Genomic DNA, 19,032 nt, shown 5'->3' with positions numbered 1-19,032 from the left:
GCATTATTTTACAAATTCCAATGTATAGATGTGCAATAATGAGTTCCCAAGGTGGTGTCCAAATTTTAAAAACTCTTTTCTTTCATTTATTTAATTGCCAAAAACTCTATTAATTTTTATGTAAAACTTTTTTTATTTATTTTACTAAAAACGGAATTACAATGAGAAGCTGAATACTTTAATCATGATTTTAAATAGTATTTCACAACAACAATTACAGTCCCAATGTCAAGTATTTTGACTCCCCACAATGTCACTCTAATTGCAATTGCGATCGCATCAGCTGTATTTTCCCGATAAAGTTTTCTAACTCATCACAACACACCCGCGACCTCAATTTAAAACCATGACTTGAATTGAATAATAACAACAACTAAGGATAGGAAATAACTAATTAACCAGAAGAAGGCAATCTGGAAATATTACAGGGGTCAGAGGAATTAAAATCATCATGATCGTGGGTTTCCTGATCCACCTTCGAATCCAAAACATGAAAGACTAATTAAACAGATTCTATGTTTTGTCTATTTTAAAGACATGGGTATTGGTGGTATTGGATTCTGTAACTTCGACGCAGGAACTTATGTTGCCGTTCTTCTAATTTGGACCGTTGGATTATTGATGGGGTGAAAACTGGGATAGTCCGTGACAATTTGTTTCATGGCCAATTTGTTTTTATAAAATATACTTTTAGTTCGGTTGAATCTTATTTTTAGTGTTCAAATTTTCATATTATGCAATTTAGTCTACTAGAAAACTCATTATTCAAGACAAATATAACTTTCAATTTACAGAGTGCATATACTTCCACAAAGGAAATATTGGAGTATTTGGTGTTAAAAACAGTATAGCTTTTAAAATATTGACTATTAAATTTTTTTTCTGCATAACATGATAATTATATTCATGCATCTATGTACAAATAGTTATTAAAAATAATCTCTGATTAAATATATTTTTCGAAAATAATTTTGTGACAAAGAAATAAAAATATAAAAATGTTTGGTATAATAAAGTTATAAAGTTATAAATAAAAAAAATTATACATATTTAAAGTTTGATTTTGGATTAAACTGAATTAATTTTCAAAATTAAATATAAAATTTGATCCAATCCAATAAGAAAACTATTTTCTTATTTTTATTTTTGACTTGTTCGGTTTTCAGTTTATTTAGATGCACCATCAACTAACAAAGAAAAGTAAAGAAAATCAGGAACTAAATACAATATTATACTTCCTAAGTCCATGGTCACGTCGTTTGAGAGTACAAGGAATGGAATTAGACAATTAGTAGTGTATGATGTAGTATTACACAAACCCCAAAAGTTGATAGCACAATACACTAACCAATGATTTATATGTACAAGTTCTTGGCTTGCCATGCATTCATCCCACCAACTGTAGAAATAATATTTGAAAGCAAGATGAAATCATACACTTAGCACACAAAATAAAGCTCCTTCAATCCGATTTACTTTTTGAGGTTGATTTATCTTCTTTTCCAGGCTGCACTAGAAATTTGAATGTCCACACTGCTAAAATAGTTGCTTCTATGGGAGCAAGCCAATATACAAGGAAGTGCTCCTTTGTTATGTGATCGCCTCGAGCATATGCCCATCCCATTACCTGAACAAGTCAAACAAGGTTTCTTAGCAATAAAACAACAAAGGTTTCTTCTATTCTATGGTTCACAAAACCAAAGTTTTTTTTTTTTTTTTATCTTTGGTGTCTTTTGTAGCAATACTTACAGATGCAGGGTTCATGCAACCACCAGTCAGATCAGAGCCAAGTATATGAAGTGTTAACTTGGAGAGGCTGGAGATCCAAGTCTTCATGAAGAAATTTTCACGGATTTTTGAGGCGAGTCCAAGTGAAATGGTTACAATTGCAAATGTTAATAATCCTTCTGTCAGCGCACCCCGATGAATGTCAACATTCAGACGTGGTCCCAGTCCTACTTCAGGAATGGTATCAATAAGAAGTTTAACTCCAACAATCGATCCAACCACCTGGAGAGATTGAAAACCAAGCATATTTGAATGATAATCTTCAATTCATTTTGAGTAATGGGATAGACATTCACGGCTATGGTTGAGATGTGTAATAAACAAGAAGCAACTACAGGAAACAGTGATGTAATGAGGTTACTTTCTAGTTTCTAGCTTAGCCAACAATTATTACATAGTTGTGATAGGTAAGAGAACACTCAAGCCTCCTCATTAATCTTCATCTTCAATGTTTGCAAATGGGGGCATATATACAGAACTGCAAACTCTATTTGCAAGTGTGTGAAAGCATGTGAGCCTCAATTAACCATGCTTTATGATATTAAGACAAGTAAAATCAAAACATAAGAAAAGCAAGTATAGAGCCGTCAAAATGGCCCAGCCCAGCCCTGACCTGTGTGGGCCAAGGTAAAAAAGGCTCACAGGGCCAAAAAAAAACCCAGGGCTAGAAAGCCTGCAGTGCTGCACGTATTTTAAATCTTCAGTGAAAATTCCAAACATCAAAAAAGGAATAACATTGCTTCAAATTTTTAACCATCCAAGTATCAAAGAGTTGACTGCCTATAAAAGTTGTTAAGTCATCTTCTGCACATGGAGAATTTGAAGATATTCAAATAATTATGATCTGAAATGCTCCACCCAACACGAGATTATTTCAAGTCAAATAATTGCCAGTGCAAGCAAACCGGGCACAATAGCACATAGACACAGGTAGATAATAGAATCTTGTAGGGTGTAAACAAGCTCATTCAATCCCAAAAACCTAGTCAAAGATAACAATTCCAATACAAAAAGCACCAATTGACTCATAACCCACAACACAAATTCAATTAAGAGAATTAATTCATCAACCACCAATTTCAAAAAATCTACTAGCATCCAATTTAACTAAAATTCTGAACTTTTTAATCAAGCAAATAAGAAGAAAAAAGGAACACAATTAACCAGCAAGCAACAGCATGAAATTTAACACCGGTCAAATCTAAGTCTTCACCACACAAAGGTTCAAAAGAGGGCCAAAAAAACTCTCAACTTTCAGATACGGTGTCTATGTTAATTTACATAACAAAAATTTATGCAAGACCCCCACAATTCCGCTTTCACCAAATTTTATTCAAATTTCAAATCCAAGCCATTGAAAAAACCATGTTAGGGGCAATAAAAAAGGAACCTAATAGAAAGGGTATTTATTTATTGGTAATAAGAGAAGAAAAGAAGAACCTGAGTGGGGATTCTGGCACCAGCGCAGTAGAGGAAGTTGTTAAAATCCCTGGAGATAGCATCGGCCAGAACGGTGAGGGGGTTGTAGGCGCCGCCACGTGTAACCTTGACGAGGAAGGCGAAGAAGAACATGTTGGCGATGGAGAAGGTAGTTTTGATAACCTCACCGAGGGGGCCATGAGCGAAGCCAAGGTGGTTGAAGACGATGATCCGAAGGAGAACACCGGACCATACCCACATGAAAGACAGAACGAAGTCTGAAACCAGAAGCCTGGCTCGTCCCATCTTCTTCAACGATGATGGGGTTATTGGGGTATGTATGTGCCTGTCTGCTACATGCCCGTGTTTGTTTATCTTTGTTTAAGGCAAACTGGGAATGCTCCTGTCTGGACAAAGGAACCTGATTGCCATATAGTAAATTGAAACTTGGCCGCATGGGTTTTAGACTTTTTAGCACTTTCTAATTTCAAAAATCACAATTTTTTGTGAGTATCTTTAATTTATCTTCATTTCTCTCTTTCTTTCTCTTGGTTTTATATTTTGTTGTTGTACAAATATCATTTTTCTAAAAGATGTATAAAACAATAAAATTAAGAAAAACAATCTTATTTTAAATTACAAATTTTTTTGTTCATTACTTATATTATTTTTAAACATTTCTCACTTCTTACATTTTTATTTTAAATTATTCTATCATCTCCATTATAGTTATTAAGATTGGAGGTTGGATTCGGATCGATGGTATGTGTCAGATTAAGATTAAGGTGTAAGATCGAAATACAACGGACCCAAACCGAGTTGATCCGGTGGATAAGTTCTTTTTTTTTTTCGTTTCTTATGTTAAGTTGTTAATAACTAATTATTGAATGACATATAATATACTCCTATAATATTTTTTTAATCTTCACCAAACTTATTTATTATTATCCGATAACTTTTATATTTAATCCTGAAAAATAAGAATTTTCTTAGTTATTTAATGATAATATCCACAAAATAGTTTATAATAATAAATGATTATATAATATTTATAGTTTGATCATGACAATGAATTTAATTTTAAAATATAAAAATATAAATTGATTATATTTTATTATATATATTTTAATTTTTAATATATCAAGTCAATAAGTGACTCATGAGTGGACTCTGACACTAGATCGATTATCAGGTTTCAAGAACACTACTCTGCATGACTTGATTGTGAGCTTAATAATTTTAGCATAATATTTTTCTTAAGGAATGTTGGGAACTTAATAATATTTTACAAGTAGCTAGGTGAAATCTATAAATTATGAATAGAAATGAGTACGTCAAGTAGAGAGAGTGTTACACTCAACATGATTTATTTCATAATCTTCTGAATCATTTAATTAAAAAACAGAAGCCGCAAAAAACTATTATTGTGGTTGGAATGGCGAAGGTTTCCCTTCGTATATTATATGCATGAAACTTTGTGACTAGGAGAAGCAGCTCGAAATCTCGGTCCTCGCCTTTCAGGGTAATTCACTTTCCTTTGCATGTGTTGTGCTGTGTTGTTCTCCACTTTATTCAACGAATCTTTCTCTTTCTCTTTCTTTCTGTCACTTTCCCATGCCCATAAGTAACATGATTGGCCATTGTTCGTTTCCCATTAAAGAACGTGAATTGGATTTCGATGTAGTCACTTAGATGATTCTTAGTACTATTATTATCCAATTAAAATTCTAGCTTTACATCAATAATTTGTACAATAACAAATATTTAACATTAAAAAAGTTAGTATAGCTTTATAGTTTGATGAAGCTTCAATTATGATTGGAGAATATAGTTTTGTCCTTATTTATAACCCCATTTGATGTTGTTACATTGAATCCTGAGCTCTCTCTCTTTCTAGCATTATTCTTGCATTCTGAATATTCAATTTTTATTCTTGATTCACCCCTAAAGGCTAAATGTTCATCCTATCATAACCTAACACCAAAGCAACTCATTAAGTGAAAACATATCCATGGCAATTTGAAAGATTTCATCTTTATGAACAAAACCCAATATTTGTATTGTTTCTTCTATTTAGTTATTGCCATGGTGTAATATCCTATGTTATTAATAACTAACTAGGCTTCTTCTGCAACATTCTGAATCTCTTATATCATTTTGTAGTGGTAGAGTATGTTTGTTGAGGTGAGAGACTCTGTTAGACTGTTACTGATTCTTTGTTACTTCATTTCAGGATTGTCGGTCTCAGTTCCTTTGGTGCAATGGGAGTGTTTGAGAACTCCACACTCTCTCTGTGGTGTCAAAGCAATCAGCACTGCTCGCAATTGGCCAAAGAGCATATGGGAAGTGTGAGGGAGACACCTTCTTTCTTGTTGGGTTTAATCAATGTCATTGTTTGGGTTGTTGCTGAGATACCTCAAATAATTCCAAACTATAGAACAAAGTCTGCTGAGGGTCTCTCTGTCACTTTCTTGGTCACATGGATAATTGGGTAACTTGGTTTTTCATTGAAATTTCCCAAGGGCTGCTTGCATTTTTATTATCTAATTCAATCTAGTTACGTTCTCAGTTGTTGTTTTTAGTTTTTCTGCTATTTGAATGTCTGGCATGTTTTGGTACCCAGTACAATTTATTCAACCTTGAGTAGAGTCTGTGATATGTGCAACTAGCTTATTCACTCATTGTTTGAACTCATTCTAGGAATATGGATGAAGGGAAGATTATGTTTCAAGATCTGAGATCTCATTACTAAATGTGATATGTACAACTAGCTTATTCACTCAATGTTTGAACTCATTCTAGGAATATGGATGAAGGGAAGATTATGTTTCAAGATCTGAGATCTCATTACTAAATGTGATATGTACAACTAGCTTATTCACTCAATGTTTGAACTCATTCTAGGAATATGGATGAAGGGAAGATTATGTTCTAAGAATCTGTTTGGTATCCCCTCAAAAGTGAAGTGAGAATTTCAGGAAGAGTTTTTTTATAAAATTTTTCATATAACCTCATATCTGAACTCTCTACTCATTTTTAAGGGGCCCTTACCTGAACCTAAGAAGTAACAACTAGGAAGGTGAGGTTGCAGGTTCTTGATTAGTTTGAGTGCAAGCTGTTGTTCATTAGAAGAATCAAGAGGGAAAAGGAAGAAAACATCATTAGTTATGGTGATTGTCATAACACAAATTTAAATTTCTATTATTTTGAGGAGTGATCCATAGCAGATTTTTAATAGTTCCAAGTAGGAGCATGAGTCTGCCTATCCCGGATACTCGAGTGAATACATACACATGCTTGTGATGAGACTCATGTATGCCTACACGAGTGAGATTCATGTGCATGTCTAACTTAGCACTATTCATTCAAGTATTCCTTTTTTTTCATTACATCCCTATTTTTCTGATGGCATTATATATGATTGAAATTCTTGTTCTATATATGTCAATTTTTTTATACAATTTATTTTATACTACAGAGATTTATTCAACCTCTTTGGATGCATGCTGGAACCTGCAACTGTGAGTCTTTACTTGTGTCTTAAAGATTTATGTTGCCGGTCTTTTCGGAGCAATCTTTAAAGTTTGCTATTACATTATCCCATTATCAACCCCCATGACACATTTTCATAAAAGAAATATATAATATAACATAATATAAAAAAACCACACTCCTGTTGAACAACAACCAAGGGAAAATGCAAGGGTTGGAGTTGGACAATGTATTATCCAATTAACCCATTTTGTTCTTAAATAATTAGTTTGCAAAAGAAAACTATTTTCATTTTGTTCTCTCAGAAGGCTTTTTAGTTGGGAAAGTTCCTATGCTCTTTGAGAGTGATACTTTCAACAGTTCAGATTTGATATAAATTTTACTATCTGATATTTTAAATTCAATCCAATGGTATGAATAGGTATGCTATCCACATGTTATGGTTTAGAGGACAGTGTGTATGATATGTAAATATAAAAAGAAAAGGATGTCAGTTTGTTAGTTTTAGTCAGCTACTGTTATTTTATGGCTGTTAGGTAGCTGTCTAGAAATAAGGCAGGTCTGTTGTATTTTAGACAGACTGAATGATAGTCACAGAGTGCAGTGCACATTTCCTTGACGTCTCTGTTTCTCTTCTCTTTCCTTCTATCCTCTCTATTCTGTTTCTTTCTCTGTCGTTTCTTTCTCTTTGCCACCTAAATTCTATAACAGTGGTATTCAGAGCTGGCTGTCCACAGCCACTAGACCAGAATCTTTTCACCCATGGGCACAAAAACAAGATCATAGACGATGATGCCTGAAATGGAAGAAAGATTTTTTCAAATGGAGCAAAAGCTTGCAACGGTTGATGCGCTTTCAGACATGGTGAAGGGTATTTCTAATCAGCTGCATCAGCTAACGTGCAAATGGGATTATGCCTCCATCAAATCTTGGACTTGGCTACAGAGAAAGGCAGCACCGTACATGCCACCAAGATCACTTTCAAGATTTGATGAATCTGCCACAGCAAGGCAGCTTGGCAGAATTTATTGATGTGATTTCTTGTAAACTTCGCTTATCAGAAGACTATCTTGTTGATGCGTCTTTAGTTGGTCTGCAAGAGGAATATGCTGACCCTGTCCTTTTATTCAAGCCAAGAACCATGGGAGAAGCTCGCTGCTTGGCACGTCTACTACAAATAAAGCTTCAACAGCATGATGAGAAGAAAATAGCTATTAAGAACATGAGATACTTGGCTCCTGAAAGTATCTAAGATAACTGGAAGTCCAGCAAGAACACATTGGTCGGAAGTGGGTCCCATCCAAAACAGATGTCAGTATCAGGGGCATTAAATAATGACCCTTTTACCCCCAAGAATTTATCAAGAATGTTGAAAGCTTTAACTGCAGAAGAAGTTGACCATAGAGCTTGAATCATTGTTTACTGTCCTGATAAGTTCACCAAGGACTGTAATTGCCCTCAGTGCAGAAGGATGCGATTGCAGCTCATTGAGCTTGATGAAGAAGAAGTTACTGTTGTAGAAGAAGCTGAATGTGATAATGAAAATAATCCTAACATTTCCTTGCATGCAATTGAAGGTGTGGAAGGAACAACCTCTATGAGAATAAAAGGGCATGTGGGATGGAGAACACTTCAAATCCTCATTGACAATGGCAGCACCCATGATTTCTTGGACTATGATTTGGCCAAGAGGTTGTGTTGGAAGGAGAATGGGCTGAATTATCTGCAGTCGAGTTAGTTGGAGTAAAAAGATTGAAGGTGTATGGTATGTGGAAGAATTTTAAATGGAAAATGCAGCGTGAAGATTTTACCGTTGATTTGAGGATGATGTTGCTAATCTTGAGAGAAAACCATTATTTTGTGAAGAAAAGTGTGCGGACATTTGTAGCCAACAAGTTGGAGTATTTGGGGCACATTATTAGCAATAAAAGGGTTTCTACAAACCCTAAGCAGATTCAAGCAATAAGTGATTGGCCAAAACCTACAAATATGAAGTAGCTGAGAGAATTCCTCGGACCAGCTGGTTATTTTTGGTGCTTCATCAAGAATTGGAGCTTTGGCCAAACCATTGACCAGTTTACTCTAGAAAAATTGGTTTAATTGTTCTAAGTCATCATCTCAAGCCTTTCAAATACTAAAAAATGTACTTGTTTCAGAACAAGTTTTAGCACTCAAAGATTGTTCAATGGGTTTTGAGGTGGAAACGGACGCTTGTGGAGATGGAATTGGTGTTGTACTTATGTTGCAATGGCAGCCTTTGGCATTTTTCAGCAAGGCACTAGCACCGAGGCATCAATCCTTTTCCATATAAGAAAGAATTGATGGTTGTGGTCTTAGTAGTGGAGCATTGGCATCAATATCTAGAGAGGTGGAGGTTTATAATTCGAATAGGTCAACAAAGCTTAAGGTATTTGTTGGGTCAGAAGTTAAAGACTTAATTTCAGATGTTTTGGTTGGCAAAGCTAGCCGGGTATGATTACGAGATTCAGTATAAGAAGGGCAATGATAATTATGTGGCTGATGCACTTCCTAGGCTGCCACGTCAGCAAATAATGCACATGGTACTTGATACTTCGTCCTCAGAATTTCTACAGAAAATTGAGAAGATTTGGGAGCAAGATGCAGATTTGCATGCCTTAATGTCTCATTTAACTTGGAAGGGAGGTAATTTGGGACACTACACTTGGGATGGTCAACTTTTGAGGAAGAAAGGAAAGTTAGTAGTGGGCAATGATGCTGAGTTAAGGCAACAATTACTGGAATGGTTGGACATTAATAATTTATCCTTTTGTTGGGAGCATCATCAGCATTTGTTTTCTCATTTTCTAAATGATATTTGTGTTGAACTTGTTGTGGATCCAATGCCAATACATAATTGTTGATACTTAAATTAGTAAGGCTATACTAAGTGATTCGTTTTATTATCTTGGAAATTATTTGTATACTGCAGATAATCCATTTCATTTAAATGATTATTGATTAAATCACACACAAAGAAAAAAGTTTTATCGTGTTAAAATCTAAATCTATTAGAAAGATGGTTTATATACTTGCCAAGAGTTTTGCACGCTTTTTTCTTGGTCTTTTGGGACTATATGCAGTATGCTCATATTAGGTGGTAGAGAAAAGGTACAAAGTACTTTATATCATAATTACAATTATTTTCTAAAAGTTAGTGAGAAACTATAGACAAGTTTTGATACTTTATCATTTTGATTTGTATTCTAACCTTCCAAGCTCAACAGGTTGAGACATTCACAAAAGTTGGACAATTGGAAAAGGCCAGTGATGCTGAACAGAGTATTCAAGTTGACGGTTCAAATAGAGGCACCGGTCTGAGTTCTCCTATTCCTCTTCCAGCACGTCCTCAAAGAATTTCTACTGGAAGAGAATTATTCTACCAGTAATTAATCTTTCTTGTAAAAATGTGTTCAAAATGCACTCTGGTGCTCTAGTTTCTTTGTCAACCTTGATCTCCTGATGTGATCAGTTTAAAGAAGTATATCTGATTTCCTTAATCTTGGGCTGTATATGATTGAAAAGCTCAAGACATTTCATCAAAGAGTTGTAGGTTTAAAATTCAAATGTCTGGTTCCAACATATTAGTAAACTACTATGAGCTCAAAATTTCTTTTAATTGGATGTTTTATTATCTTTCGTTTTGAAAACTTTCATGAACAAAATGCTGAAGATTCACTAATATTTGTCTTCTTTCTCTTGGGCTTGCTGTATATGCATGATTTCTTTCATGTTAATATTAGGAGAATAAGCACAATTTTGGTCAGAGTTCTAGTTGGCTTTTCTTTCTCAAGCAAAGAAAGTTCTAATTTGTAATTTAGTATACTCTTTCTACTTTGAATTCATTAGGTCAGCAAGATATTTGTCAAAGAGTCATACTCCAACAGCGGGATCCATCTTAGCACAGAAACCTCCTACTTTAGATTCTATACAAGAGAGCTTGCTTGGTTCAACCATTTAACACAATCTGCACCAGCTTTAAAGATGAAGAATACTCTTTGTTTGGTAAACTTTCTAACTCTACTAGTAGTCTTGTACATAATTTTGGGAGTGCCATCATTGAAATCTAAATGCATCTAGTCTTTGTTCAGGTTTCAACATTAAATTTTCTTGGTGTTATCAATCTACTTCAACCACTAGATGAAAGAATTAATTCTATGACCTCAAACCCACGACAACAACTTGTGATTTATGTTGGATGAAAGCTTTTTCAGGTAATTCAAGTCGCAACTTTGTTAACTATTTGATAACCCCTGTTTCAATATCTACCTGACTGTTTATGATATAGTTAGTGTATCCTATAAGAATAGGAATAACCTGAACATCAAATAAAATTTAATTTGTGTTATTTTCATGATTTGAAACTTTTTGGTTATTGCTAACCATTGTTAGGTCATTGCTGATATATATGGGTGAGGGAGATTAACAATATTTCTTAATGACTAAAGATTGAGTTTAAGTAGTGTTTAAGGTATTATTGATTCTAAATTTTTGTGTATGTTAAAAGGAAAAACAAAAGGATGAAATTTTCTTTTCCCCATTTGTCATCAACTCTTACAGAAATTGCAGGTTAGTGATGATCAGTTGCCAAAAACAGATGTTTCTGGAAGCAGTAGCGTTGGAACCTTCTTTGGTTGGGCAATGGACATTTATATATTTGAGTGGAAGACTGTCTCAAATTTGTTTAAATGTGAGTTATAGAATTATATTCCTGTAGCTTAGGTTGGAATTCAACAGATAAAAATTGTGTTGTATGAGATAAGATTTTTTAGAGGGCGAGCCCTGGTGCAGCGGTAAAGTTGTGCCTTGGTGACTTGTTGGTCATGGGTTCGAATCCGGAAACAGCCTCTTTGCATATGCAAGGGTAAGGCTGCGTACAACATCCCTCCCCCATACCTTCGCATAGCGAAGAGCCTCTGGGCAATGGGGTACGAAGTTTTTTATGAGATAAGATTTTTTATTGTTTTACTGATAAGGGACTGCAGTCATTCATTCCATCACTTGTATAGGCTGCTTATAGATGGTAAACTTGGAAAAGTATGCTATAGAGAATAATGGATGAATACAGAATACTCCACATATATGAATATAATACACAGTAACAATTTTGGTATTTTCCTTGAGAAACTGATCTGTAATATATTTAGAAATTTCAAAATTATCTATAATTTCTATTAGATCATTCACTTTAAGATGGATTGATTCATCTTGTTAAGCTGATTGTTTATATTGATACATAATTCTCATCAATTTTGCAGATCAGAAGAGTTCATGTTGAGGTTAGGGACTCTAACTATTAAAGCTGTGATCCTTTATGCATTTTGTTTTGTTTATCATTTAGCAACTGAAAAATTTGGGATAGGAGTACGGAAGATAAGTCTCCTCCCTTCACCATATAACTCTTATGAGAGCAGTAAAAGAAATATGTTTCTAGTTGTTTGAAGCAGCGTCAGTTATCTCACAGGACGGAGTTATAGTTGGTTTTTACAATTTTTAGGGACTCAATCCTTTGATGTTCCTGTTTGCTGTAATTGGGAATGCCACTTATGTAGCGAGGTATCCTGCCAGTTTATATTATCTTCTCTATTTTAAGTCTCAGCTCTCAGCACCAAAGTGACTTTTGCCAACTGAAAATAGTGAGGGTATGAAATTATCACTATATATTCAATGAACATTTAGTTTTTTTTGTTATGCAGTATAGTTGTGATCAGCCTGGATTGGTCAAAAATCAGACCGAATTTGCCATGGCTAGTAGATGCTGGGGGATGTGTCCTTCTCGATTTTTTTGTATCCTTTTTTTATATATTTATCTCTACCAAATTATTCTTGTTAGAGAGAAATGGATTCTTGGTGGTCAAAGTTATATATGTAGGATAACAAAGATAACCTTAAGTTATGTATATGGATTATCCAACGCCTCTTAGACCAGAATGTATATTTCCACCCTTTTCATTTGAATTAGTAAGAATTCAGGTTATAGATACTAAGGAAACAATCTAAGCACACAAGAGTTAAGGACCAATTTAAATCTTAAAAAAATACTTATTATACCCTAGTATTTAATTTTTAAAGAATTTAAGGTAAAATGGAAGGCCATCTGTGGACATGAGATTCATATTGAGCCATGAGTTTGCAGGCAGAAAATTTTTGTCTACCTTAATATCTTCTTTAGATTTTAATGCAGTTTATATATTTTCGCTGTTGGACCTCCCAAGCCCTGTAGAGCAATTACAAACATCAATTGTTGCGTATTGAGGAAGAAACAAGGATTTTCAGGTATCTCTCACTCTCTGACTCTGTGTGTATGTGAGCAAGCATGCATGTGCTCCATTTGGTATCTGTTTGTGCACACTGTGTATTTGGATTTCTAATCTCTTCAATTATCACTTTATTTTGGATGTGGACTGGGATAGAGGCTGGCCGACTGCCAAATAATGGTTCAAATAAACTAAAGAAAAAGAGAAGGTGCTAATAATTTTAAATATTTAATGTGGTATGGTACTAATATTGTTATGTAGAAAAACAAGAAAGAAAAGGACTAATCTAAATTGGAAAAACAAGATAGAGCTTGAAACATGGAATTCTTTTAGGATAGTTTACAACTGGATCAAATTTGTATTCTTCTTGAACTTTGATTGTGAAGAAGTGTCATTGGAAATGTGCTGTATTATTTGGGAGGTAGGTATGTAATGAAATAAGGTTAATTGTGTTTTAGCAAGGAAATGACAAAAAGTATAGGAATTTCAGATATCAAAAAGAAAAAAAAAATCAAGGATGAAGTCATAAATCAGAAAAAGTAAAGGAATTTCTGTTTGTCTTCATCACTTGCTGGACAGCATGAATATGCACAGTTTGGGCAATGTGTCATCGATGGTTGATATTGATTAGTTATCAAACCCACCCTATGTTTAAGCTTGAATCATTGTTTAATCTGTATATGTAATTTCTTTATGTATTTCTATAGAATAAGTTGAAAGATAATAAACAAAAAAATATCAATATAAATGGAAAATTTGGCTTCAGTGAAATAGTATGCATCAAAGTACACAACAAAATTGTACTACATTGTCTATCTATGGAATTGGGATCAAGTTAATCTGAAAGTGAGAAAAGGGCATTCCTTTTGTGAGCTTGTGGGAGACTTGGAATATTTCTAATTCCGGGGTGGATAAAATGTTCACCTAGATAATTAATGTTTGCATTTTATTTTATTCAACATAAGTGTCACTCATGCATTAGCATGATAAAAATATGGGTAAATTATTTCTAAGAAATACTTAAATTACATTGTCGTCCTCTTTATTTTGAAAAAAATTACACCTTGCTTTCCTTAGAGATTATAACACTTCAATCTATTTTAGTATGAATGAGCCTTTCAATGACAAATTTTCTTTCTTGAAAATATTAGCATCACCAATGGTGCCTTATTATTAACTTAGCTACTTTAGAAGATGAAACAAAGATTTTAAAAATGTTATCTTCCGTGGTTAATTTTAATTTCTGACCATAAGTGTTTTTGTGATTTTTTACAGCTTCATATCAGAGTTTGATTATTTCAAAAAGATGATATAGATGTTCATTGCAGTCTTGCAATCTCCACCAAGTTGACCTAGAAACGTGAGCACGAAGCTGAATTGGTACAATCATTGGCCTGGTGACCAGAAAAGGAAAAGAAAGTGATTCTGTTTATTTGATAGGCCAACAATTTTGAATTCCTTTCCTGTTTGGTGTTTGTTAGTCCTGAGAATTTCGGCCAGACATTATTAGAACCATTTCAATCGGAATTCAGAATTTTGCGTTTTGTTTTGGTTACCTAAATCAATAGATGACCAACGGAAATTATGAAAAATGTTTTATTTATGAACTTTGCTCCTATATTTAAGTGTTTTTTTTACCAACATTTGATGAATGTCGAGCTTTTCTTTATAGTCTGGTCAACATTATCCAGTCTTCACTCAGTCTCATGCTTAATTACAGTTTCCGTCTAGTTGCAGTATCATAAATGTTTTTGGTGATGTTGCCTAATTAAAATTAAAATTTTACCTTAATAATTTGTACAATAAAAGTCAGCGTTGAAGGTCAACACAGGTTATTGAAGTGAAAGTTGAATTTTAATTGAAAAACAACAATAAAATTACTTATGGAAATATACCTAAGCTTTTTCTTTTCCCTTAAATAAAAAACTATTTGTAGAAGGAAGATTTTTTTTTTAAAAAAAATGTGCTTATAGAAAAAGTTTTTAAATATTTTCCTCTTAAAAATATATTTTATTTATATTTGACCCAGAATTTTCTTTTAAAACAGGAAAAACTCATAATAAATCGAATTAAATATACTTAATACTTTGTTTATCGGCTCAAATATATGTTTTTGGTTCATGTAAGTTTTTATTTTTTCAATTTTGGTTCCTGTAAATTTTTTGGTTTGTTTTTAGTATATGCAAGTTTGTGTTTTTAAAATTTCGGACCCAAGATATTTTTCTTATTTTTAATTCTAATAAGTTTATGATTTTTTAATTTTGGTTCTTACAAGTGTAAACTTATTGAGATTATAAATAAATAAAAATTTAAAATCTTAAAGGAACTTATATTGAAAAATGTAAACTTATAAAAACTAAAAATGAATAAAAAATTACAAAAACAAAGATTGAAAAAATGTTAACTTACATAGACTAAAATTAAAAAATAAATTTATAGGGACCAAAAATAAAAAGACACTAATTTACAGGGATAAAAAACATATTCAAATCTTATTTATCATATAAAGTGAAAAATTGAAAATTAACTAAGTCATGAGAGTAAACTGTAATGTAATATATACAGATGTTTTTAGTTCTTACAAAGGTTGTCTAAACCTAGAATGGGAAGAAAGAGGTATGCTAAATTATAAGAAAAATGGGCAGAAATTCCCGAAAATGTTATGATTATAACCAATTATAACAATAATAAATTATAAATATATAATTGATTATTGAAATAATTAAATTTTACAGTTATCCCAAACCCACCCTAAACTCCCCTCTTCAGTCTGTTTCCAGACTGCATAAATACACAAATACACATTTTGTGCAGTCTAGGGTGTTGAGTATCTTCACTCGTGTTGACAAAAATCCTTTATGAAATCATTGCAAAACATAAGGTTTGACATATTGTGATTTGTTACTGCTTTTAATTTAATTAGGGTTCTATTATGTGACAACTGCACAAGAACAAATTTTGCATGTGGTTTTATCTATAGCATTGGTCTTTGGCCTTAAATGATGTTCACTTTTATTCATAGGCCACAAGATGTTCTGTGGTAGCCTTAAGCGTTGGAAGCTTCACCCTTGGGGCTTCGGTGGCACCACCATTATTAGAGCCTTGAGGGCAGAACACAATGTACACTGATGCATCACTACAAAGTTCTAGATCATACACACGCTGCCCTGAAGCATATTCCCCTAGAAGTTGGTAAGACCTTTCTGATCGATCCATTGCAACACACATATCCTCACTACCTGCTCAAATTCAAGGGGAAACACAAATTGCATGTAAGTAATTTCTTCATAATTAACCAAACTAAATTAATTGCATGGCATTTCAAGGTTGGAGTAACTCACATGCAGCTAATTCTATCTGAGTCTGGTAGATAAAATCTAGAACAGCTGAAATGTCTTTCTCAAACTTTTGAAACGGCCCATTTGAGAATTCCATCTTTCTCAGTTTACATAGTCCTTCCCCCAATTGCATCATGGCTCCTCTGTGGTTCTAGTCAACCCATGAACAATTTTTTAAAGACAATAACTCATGTTCAAGCAAAACCATACCATAATTAAAATGATACAAACACACTTTTTTAATCTCACTTTCTTATTAGACGAAATTTATGAAAATGATAAAATTTAGTAGGTCTTACATCATATTTAATGATTCTCTTATATTTTTCAATAAATTTTAATCAATTAAAAAAATATATTTAAAGAAATATGCTAAAAAATATGTTCCTAATACTCTCTTAAAAGAAATAATTATATTATCTTCCTTGAAAAATCTTAGAAAATATTGGTGTAATTTATTCTTATGATAATTGTACCTATATATTTTTTGTTGAAAAGTTAAAGACACCTATATTGTACTTCATTTTTGTTATTTTTAAGATTATTTTTATGTATATAATGATGACATTAAGGATTGAACTTAAATTCTGACACATTCTAGTACTACTCAAATCCCTTTACCCTTAGGCAGTTAGGCTGACTTCGGTGTGTTAAGATTATTTTATGTATGATTCATATGTAAAAATAATGAAGGTATTTTTTTAATATGCGTAAATATGCAAAAAATAATATATAAAATGAGAAAATTAGCAATAATCTCAATGGAATAAATTGTAATTATGCCTAAATGTATAAAAACCTGGTTGAAGAGGTGGTGGAAACCCACGGCACATTGCAGTATTCCATGAATGAGAGTTCTGGTGGGCTCTTCAGCATTGAGCCAAAGGGCTTCAAGATAGTCATGGCATTTGTAGTACTCTCCTCCATTGAAGAGAGCCACTGCTTCATCAAAGTTGTTGTTTTCATCATCTTCTTCTTCTTCTTCAATGAAATACCTGTAAGAAATAGCCAAGAGCTTGGAGTTGCAGCCTCTGTGGTTCAGGTGCTGCTTTGAATGAGTCAGTGGATTGAAAGATGATGCAAGAGTGATGGAGTTGTGAAAGGAATTAGGAAGAGAACGTTGAGATGAGATGTGGAAAAGGGTTCTGAGAGAAGAAGGAAGAAAAGCCATAGATGATGAATGGCATGGAAAGGTTTCACTTTCTCAGGCTTAGCCATATTTGCTTTCAGTGGTTTTTGTGTGGTGGTGGTGAAAGCTCGTGTCGTGGCAACTAAGAAAACAAGAATTCTTGCACCCTTGAAGATTTATGTGTATATGTGGTACTTTACTTTCTAGTTGACTAGATATTTGTTTGAACGGTTGTATTTGTCAAATCAATTTATTAGATATATTTTTTAATAATGATGTTCTTATTTATTTTAGCAAGTTTTAATCTATTTTTACCTTTTATGAGATGAAGATATGGGAATTTATTTATTTTTCTTTTTAGTAAAAAAAGATATAAAACGTAGTAATAAATATATCATTCCACTACTATTTTTAATTACACTACTTTTTACATTTAAATATTTATCATTTATTAATTACCCTTTATTATGTATAAGTAAAAGTCTTTTAGTTGATGCTATAAAGTAAGTACGTGTAAAAAAATGTGGAAAAAAAACGTGACTCAGATGTACCCCATTAAATATTGCTGATTAATATTATTTTTGATAAAAATAATCAATGAATATGTCTGACAAATCACTTTAAGAGCTTATAAACTAGTTTGATAAATAAAAAAATAGTTTATTTAGTACATAAGGTTATTGTAATCACTTCTAACCTATAGTATATAAGGTCATTGCTATTTCTTTGTCCTATTTTTATCTTCACTAATTTACTTTAAATTTATTTTTACTCTTTTAATTTTAGGAACTGCTTTTATCTTAGATTTTCATACTTTTTTTTTTTACAAACTTAGGTTGTCATATTTGGAAAAGATTAAGCAAAATCATCAAATCTTCATCATTTTTATAATATATAATTTAAAATTATTGTCCTAATTTTTAAGATAATATGTTATTAGAAATAAATTCAAATGTTGAAAGCTACACACACCCCTATGAGATGGTTTTTTCCCTCCAAATTGTGTAATAATACTATGAAATATCAAAACATTTAAATAAATTTCTTTTTAAAAAGAGACATTTTAACAAATAGAAATTGAGTTTATTAAAAATGGTTAATCTTTGTAAAATTAATACAAGCAAATAATTATTAGAATTGTGGTTAAGAGTTGGGTTTTTTATTATTAATTTTCACATACCTTCTTAAGAAACAATTGTAAATGTAGGCATCTCTCTCTCTCTCTGAGAACGTCAACTTTGATTCACCACTTTATAAGACATGTAGCACTCAAAGATACTAATTTTTCTTTTGCACTTCTGGAAAAAGCCTTTCTGGAAGTATGATTATATAAATTTAGAAAGTATAAAAAAAATTAGTGACTTCCAAACAAGTTTTCCTATAACAGATCGCGTTCTACTCTCTTTCGTCTTTAATTTCGTCTACACCTTCTTCCCCATGTTACCTTGTGTTTGGATAAGAAATTTCAAAATTTCAAAGAATTTGAATTGCTTTGATTTTTTAATTGCCTTCATTTTTCAAATATTTTGTTTAGATAAATCAATTCAAATTTCTTTCATTTTAAATTCTTTGTTTGGATAAGGCAATTCAA

The 19,032-nt window shown here is 32.6% G+C and overlaps 2 protein-coding genes across 2 annotated transcripts; both read right to left on the bottom strand.

Annotated features, from left to right (window-relative positions):
* Positions 1–1,201: 1,201 nt before the first annotated feature.
* On the bottom strand, positions 1,202–3,760 carry SIP2-2 (aquaporin SIP2-2). Its single transcript, XM_003554039.5, has 3 exons — positions 3,229–3,760; positions 1,750–2,010; positions 1,202–1,627 (listed from the first exon to the last, which is right to left on the bottom strand). The coding sequence occupies exons 1-3, from the start codon at positions 3,511–3,513 to the stop codon at positions 1,463–1,465; spliced, it is 711 nt and encodes a 236-aa protein (XP_003554087.1). The 5' UTR covers positions 3,514–3,760; the 3' UTR covers positions 1,202–1,462.
* A 12,170-nt stretch (positions 3,761–15,930) lies between these two features.
* On the bottom strand, positions 15,931–17,516 carry LOC100785613 (uncharacterized). Its single transcript, NM_001255783.1, is given in 3 exon segments — positions 15,931–16,213; positions 16,316–16,463; positions 17,112–17,516. Coding segments are annotated over 3 exon segments (747 nt in total). The 5' UTR covers positions 17,484–17,516; the 3' UTR covers positions 15,931–15,986.
* Positions 17,517–19,032: the final 1,516 nt, after the last annotated feature.

This window comes from Glycine max, chromosome 19 (assembly GCF_000004515.6).
Source record: "Glycine max cultivar Williams 82 chromosome 19, Glycine_max_v4.0, whole genome shotgun sequence".
Lineage (NCBI taxonomy): Eukaryota > Viridiplantae > Streptophyta > Magnoliopsida > Fabales > Fabaceae > Glycine > Glycine max.
This window is presented reverse-complemented; position numbering and strand designations above follow the sequence as displayed.

What these genes read in the sequence shown, in the direction of transcription:
- SIP2-2 (XM_003554039.5), bottom strand. Translation starts at nt 3,513, where the DNA reads ATGGGACGAGCCAGGCTTCTGGTTTCAGACTTCGTTCTGTCTTTCATG. An exon ending in GTGCCAGAATCCCCACTCAG is followed by an intron (nt 2,011 to 3,228) that starts GTTCTTCTTTTC and finishes CAATCTCTCCAG; the next exon opens with GTGGTTGGATCGATTGTTGG. An exon ending in GTTGCATGAACCCTGCATCT is followed by an intron (nt 1,628 to 1,749) that starts GTAAGTATTGCT and finishes TGACTTGTTCAG; the next exon opens with GTAATGGGATGGGCATATGC.